The 5,619-nt window shown below is 39.2% G+C and overlaps 1 protein-coding gene across 1 annotated transcript; it reads left to right on the top strand.

Moving 5' to 3' along the window:
* Positions 1-2,661: 2,661 nt before the first annotated feature.
* On the top strand, positions 2,662-4,941 carry LOC148567321 (uncharacterized). The gene has a single exon (XM_088483603.1). The coding sequence runs from the start codon at positions 2,662-2,664 to the stop codon at positions 4,939-4,941; it is 2,280 nt and encodes a 759-aa protein (XP_088339729.1).
* Positions 4,942-5,619: the final 678 nt, after the last annotated feature.

The raw sequence follows: 5,619 nt of genomic DNA, 5'->3' as shown, positions 1-5,619 counted from the left end.
TTCCACTTGATCTTCTATTTAATAGATTTTTTAACATGTTTTTTATCTTTTTAATTAACCTTTTTTTTCCTATTAGACCCATGATGACAAGTCATCTTAGCCTAGTTTCACTAGCCTTTTTCTTTTGTTTTCAATAGAATTATGCACTTTCTTGAGCCAAAAGCAAGCCAATTGGGTAGATTTTCATGTTTCCTTTGATTTAATCAACCATGTATGAATTCATGCTATTTCATGAGGTTTTGTGCTATAATTGTCACATATTATGAAAGAATGAATATCTCATGATTTTGAGCATAGCTTTGATGTGTTTGGTTGATTAATGATAGGTGAAGAAAGCTTGGAGAAAGGTTGATGCAAGAAGGAAGGGCTAGGAGGAAGAGAGAACAAAAAGTTTGAGCAAAAGTTTGCCTCAAACTTTAGCTCAAACTTTTGGATTAATTATGAACCAGGAAGTAAAAGTTGGAGCAAAAGTTAGACCCCTAACTTTTTGGCTAACTTTTGGCATGAAAAACACTCCCTGGATGCACAAAAAGTTTGCGCCAACGTTAGACCCCTAACTTTTTGGCTAACGTTGGCGCATGAAAAATACTCCCTGGACTAGCAAAAGTTTGCGCCAACGTTAGCCCCTAACTTTTTGGCTAACGTTGGCGCCATGAATAACCAAGGGGAGGCCAACGTTGGAGTAAAAGTTAGACCCCTAACTTTTGCCCCAACGTTGGTATCAGCAAAACAAGGGTGCTGATGTGAAAAGTTGGAGCAAAAGTTAGACCCCTAACTTTTACTCCAACTTTTACTCAAGCTTTCATGATTCCAACCCGGTTCAATTCGGTTCTTCTCCAAACTCCAAGAGCAATCAACCAAGGCCTCTCTCAACCCAATTCCACCAAGAGCAAAGGCCCAATTGAAGGCTTGAAGACCATTTGAAGAAAGTGTATAAATAGATTTGAATTTAAGTTTTAACGGAGCTTCCCTTTTAGTTTGGCAGAATAGCTTTCTTTTCGGTTTTGCTTGGAGCTCACTTTTATTTTTCTTAGCATTGTTGTTTTAATTCAAGAGAATTTGGGAGGAGAATTGATCTCTCTTCTTCCTTGTTCTTGCCCAGCATTCTTTACTTTTCTTGTCTTGGATTTTGGGTGGAGAGTTGAAGAAATTCTGTTTCAATCTCACCTTGGGATCTTGTTTAATTTTCTGCTTAATTGAATTTCAGTTTCAATTACTTGCTTCTTCATCTACTTTCTTTGCAATTTACAATTTCCTTTGCAATTGTTCTTGTTGGATCTAGGAAGGCATTGAGATCTAGACTTGGTTTTCTAGTCTCTTGGGTCCTGAGATCCGGATTTCCCATTTCCCATTCCCTGTTTACTGTTTTCATGCTCATTTACAATTCTGTTTTTAGATCCGGTTCAATCCAAGTCTTCTTCTATTTCTCTGCTTATTGCAATTTTACATTTCCTTGTTTAATTTCTGCAAATCCAATTCCCAATTTCCTTTACAATTCAAGTCATTTACATTTCTTGCACTTTAAGATTCTGCAATTTACATTTCTTGCGTTCTAAGTTTCTGCCATTTAATTTCTTGTTCTTTAAGATTCAGCACTTTAAATTCCAGTTCTCTTTAATTTCATGCAATTCATCCATTTCCTTTACTTTCTATGCAATTTAAATTCTGCAAATCACAAATCTCTCAACCAATTCTTGATTCGCTTGACTAAATCAACCACTAAACTAAAATTGCTCAATCCTTCAATCCCTGTGGGATCGACCTCACCCCCGTGAGTTATTATTACTTGATGCGACCCGGTGCACTTGCCGGTTAGATTTGGGTGTTTTGGAGAAATTCGTTTCTCTACGAAAATATCCCATCAAGTTTTTGGCGCCGTTGCCGGAGATTGATTAGATTGACAATGATTAAGTGAGGTGGTGATCTAGATCTAGCATTTTTATTTCCTGTTTCTCTAATTTTGACTAACCCACTAACTGTTTGAATTTTTGCTTAAGCTAACTAAAACTTCATTCTAGCAGTAGATTGAAGTGTCACTGATTTGTGTGTTTCTTATGTTCTGCTTGCATGTCAGGTACAAGAAGAAATACACCCATCTTTCATGAACAAGACGAAAGAACTCTTAGAAGGTTAAGAAGAGCTGAAAGAGGGAAAAATATTGTTGGAGAAGAGGAATCAGAAGAAGAATTCCAAGATATGGAGGAACATTCAACCAATCCACCAGGTGGAGCAGACAACAACAATAACAATCCACCCCAGAGGAGAGTTTTAGCCTCCTATACTTTTGCAAATCGTAGACATTGTGGAAGTAGCATCTTAACTCCAAATGTCAATGCAAACAATTTTGAACTAAAGCCACAACTCATCACTTTGGTTCAAAACAATTGCTCTTTTGGTGGAGGACCACTTGAAGATCCGAACCAACACCTATCCACCTTCTTGAGGATTTGTAACACGGTTAAAACTAATGGTGTGCCTCTTGACAGCTACAAGCTATTGCTATTCCCATTTTCTCTCAGAGACAAGGCCACTCAATGGTTGGAATCCTTTCCAAGAGACAGCATCAACAATTGGGATGACTTGGTAACCAAGTTCCTTGCCAAATTTTACCCACCGCAAAGGATCATAAGGTTGAAGACTGAGGTACAAACATTTACACAAATGGAGGCTGAACCCATCCATGAGGCATGGGAGAGATACAAGGCTCTAATCAGGAAATGTCCTCCTGAAATGTTCACTGAGTGGGATAAGCTGCAGAATTTCTATAAGGGCTTAACATTGAAATCTCAAGAAGCTTTGGATCATTCAGCTGGAGGTTCCTTGCAACTCATGAAAACTGCAGAGGAAGCTCAAAATCTCATTGATATGGTGGCTAACAACCAATATTTCTTTGCTCATCAAAGAAACCGCCAACCATCACAAAGAAGAGGAGTAATGGAGCTAGAAGGAGTGGACTCAATCTTGACTCAAAACAAGATGATGCAGCAGCAAATTCAACAACAATTTGAACAAATGGCCAAGAGGATTGATAGTCTCCAAGTTGCAGCAGTTAACACTAGCCAACCATCAACCACATGGGGACAGAATGAAGAAACTCAAGAAGAACAACAACAAGAGCAAGTACAGTATATGCACAACCAAGGACCAAATGAAGTGTATGGTGATACATACAATCCATCATGGAAGAACCATCCAAACCTCAGATGGGGAGATAATCATACCCAAAACCAACAACCATGGCAGAGGAACTCAAACCAAAACAACCCAAGAAGCAACCAAAACCACAACCAGCAGCAAACTAACCAAAACCCCTACAGAAAACCTCAAAACAATTATCCCAACCCCAACCAAAATGCCTACCATCCACCACCCACATCTCATAACCCACCTCAAGTATCACCTGAAGCCCAAAGAATCACTAACTTGGAGGCCGTGATAGACAAAATGTTGAAACACCAGAAAATGATAACCAAGAATCATGAAGCATCCCTGAAGAGCCTAGAGAGACAGATGGGGCAAATCTCCAAGCAGATTTCTCTTGAGAGACCCTCAAGCTCTCTGCCGAGTGACACGATTCCAAATCCTAAGGAAGAATGCAAGGCGATACAATTAAGGAGTGGGAGAACATTGATGAGCAATAATGACACTACAAAGAAGCAAGCAGAGAGCAGCGAAAGTGCAATAGAAGATGAAGAGCAAACAAAGGCAGATGAAGCCAAGGATCAAGTTGTGGTGCCAAACAAGAGAATTGAGAAACTCAAAGGGAAAGACAACCAGCCACACGGTTCAACAGAAGTGACTCAGGGACAGCAGCAAATAGGAAAGAGCATCACACCTCCACTGCCATACCCCCAGAGGCTCAACAAAGAAACCAAGGACCAACAATTTCATAAGTTCCTTGAGACTTTCAAAAAGCTGGAAATCAATATTCCCTTGGCTGAGGCACTTGAGCAAATGCCTCTATATGCCAAGTTTTTGAAGGAGCTTATCAACAAGAAAAGAAGTTGGCATGAGAAGGAAACCATACTGCTCACTGAGGAATGCAGGGCTTTGATTCAAAAAGGGCTTCCCCCTAAGCTTGAGGATCCAGGGAGCTTTTTGCTACCTTGCACCATTGGGGAATTAACCATCACTAAAGCAATGTGCGATCTAGGAGCAAGTATCAACTTAATACCATCCTCCTTGGTAAAAAAGCTGCATATAGAGGAAGTTAAACCAGTACAGATATCTCTAGAGCTAGTAGATAAGTCAACAGTATACCCCAGGGGTATGATTGAAAACCTTCTGGTCAAGGTGGACAATTTCATATACCCTGCAGATTTTGTGGTTCTAGATTCAGAAGGGGATGATGGTGACTCTATTATTCTGGGAAGGCCATTCTTGGCCACTGCTAGAGCTATCATAGACATAGAGGAAGGAGAATTAACTCTCAGAATGCATGACAAAAGTGTCACTCTGAAGGTGTTACCAAAAGCACAGTTTGGTAATGAGAAGAAAAACTATATGGAACTTGACAAGGAAGAATCACAGTTAAAGGAAGAAAGCAACAAGGCGATTCACAACAACATCCCAAGGCAAAAGATTGTGCAAACTGATGAAGAAGTCCAAGAGAATATTGGAGTATTAGCCACTGAAAGGATGAAAGATCCCCAAGGTAAGCCTACGGCCAGAAAAGAAAGGTCAACAAAAGAAAGGATGAAACGCAGAAACAAAACAAAAAAGGGTTGGAAGAACAGGAAGATTCCAACAGAGGGGCTTTCCAAAGGTGACAAAGTGCAACTGACATATCAACAGCTGGGAGCAAGCCAACAGACTGATGACTATTACACTGTCAGCAACATACTCTCATTAGAGCACGCTGAAATTGAACACCAGAGAATAAAGAGGAGGATCACAGTCAGGGGAGACAAGCTGAGGCACTACAATCCTCAACCACCATAAAAGAAAGCCCCAATGTCAAGCTAGTGACAATAAAAGAGCGCTCCATGGGAGGCAACCCATGATTTAAGATTTATGTCATTTTAAATTCAATAAGCTATGATCATCTGAGCATGAAATTTGTTTTCATGGACTAACTCAATGAATGCAAAAAAAAAAAAATTTTTTTTTTCATATGCTAAGACTTCTAAAGTTTGGTGTGACTTCAAGCACACCAAACCAGTGTTACAAATATTTTCACATTATATGCCTAGCATATGACCAAACACTAAGTTTGGTGTTTCTCTTCTCATGAAAAAAAAAATCATGCATCAATGATCATACATTATCTTTTACTGAGACTTTTCAATTAAAAAAGAAATCATATTCTGTGATGAAGGCATCAATTGTGATTTACTACTAGCATCTCACACTTACCCCTTAAGCCAGATACAAGTTTGGTGTTCACCAAACTTTGATGCACGGATTTAGGAACACAATTGATCCTTCATGAGAAAAAAAAAAGAGAGAGAAAAAGGAAAATTATGATGAAAACATTTCTTATAAACATTTGACCAAGAATGACATTGGGATTTCAATTTCACTAGTTGGAGGGAGAAACGCATATTTTCAACTATATGACCAAACATTAAGTTTGGTGTCCTCCAAGGAAAGTCACGGTTCAAATGGATATAAGGAATG

This window comes from Arachis ipaensis, chromosome B4, assembly GCF_059453495.1.
Source record: "Arachis ipaensis isolate K30076 ecotype BB chromosome B4, ASM5945349v1, whole genome shotgun sequence".
In the NCBI taxonomy this organism is placed as follows: Eukaryota; Viridiplantae; Streptophyta; class Magnoliopsida; order Fabales; family Fabaceae; genus Arachis; species Arachis ipaensis.
The sequence above is the reverse complement of the archived record's forward strand: the minus strand, read 5'-3'. Positions and strand labels throughout refer to the sequence as shown.

What these genes read in the sequence shown, in the direction of transcription:
- LOC148567321 (XM_088483603.1), top strand. Translation starts at nt 2,662, where the DNA reads ATGGAGGCTGAACCCATCCATGAGGCATGGGAGAGATACAAGGCTCTA.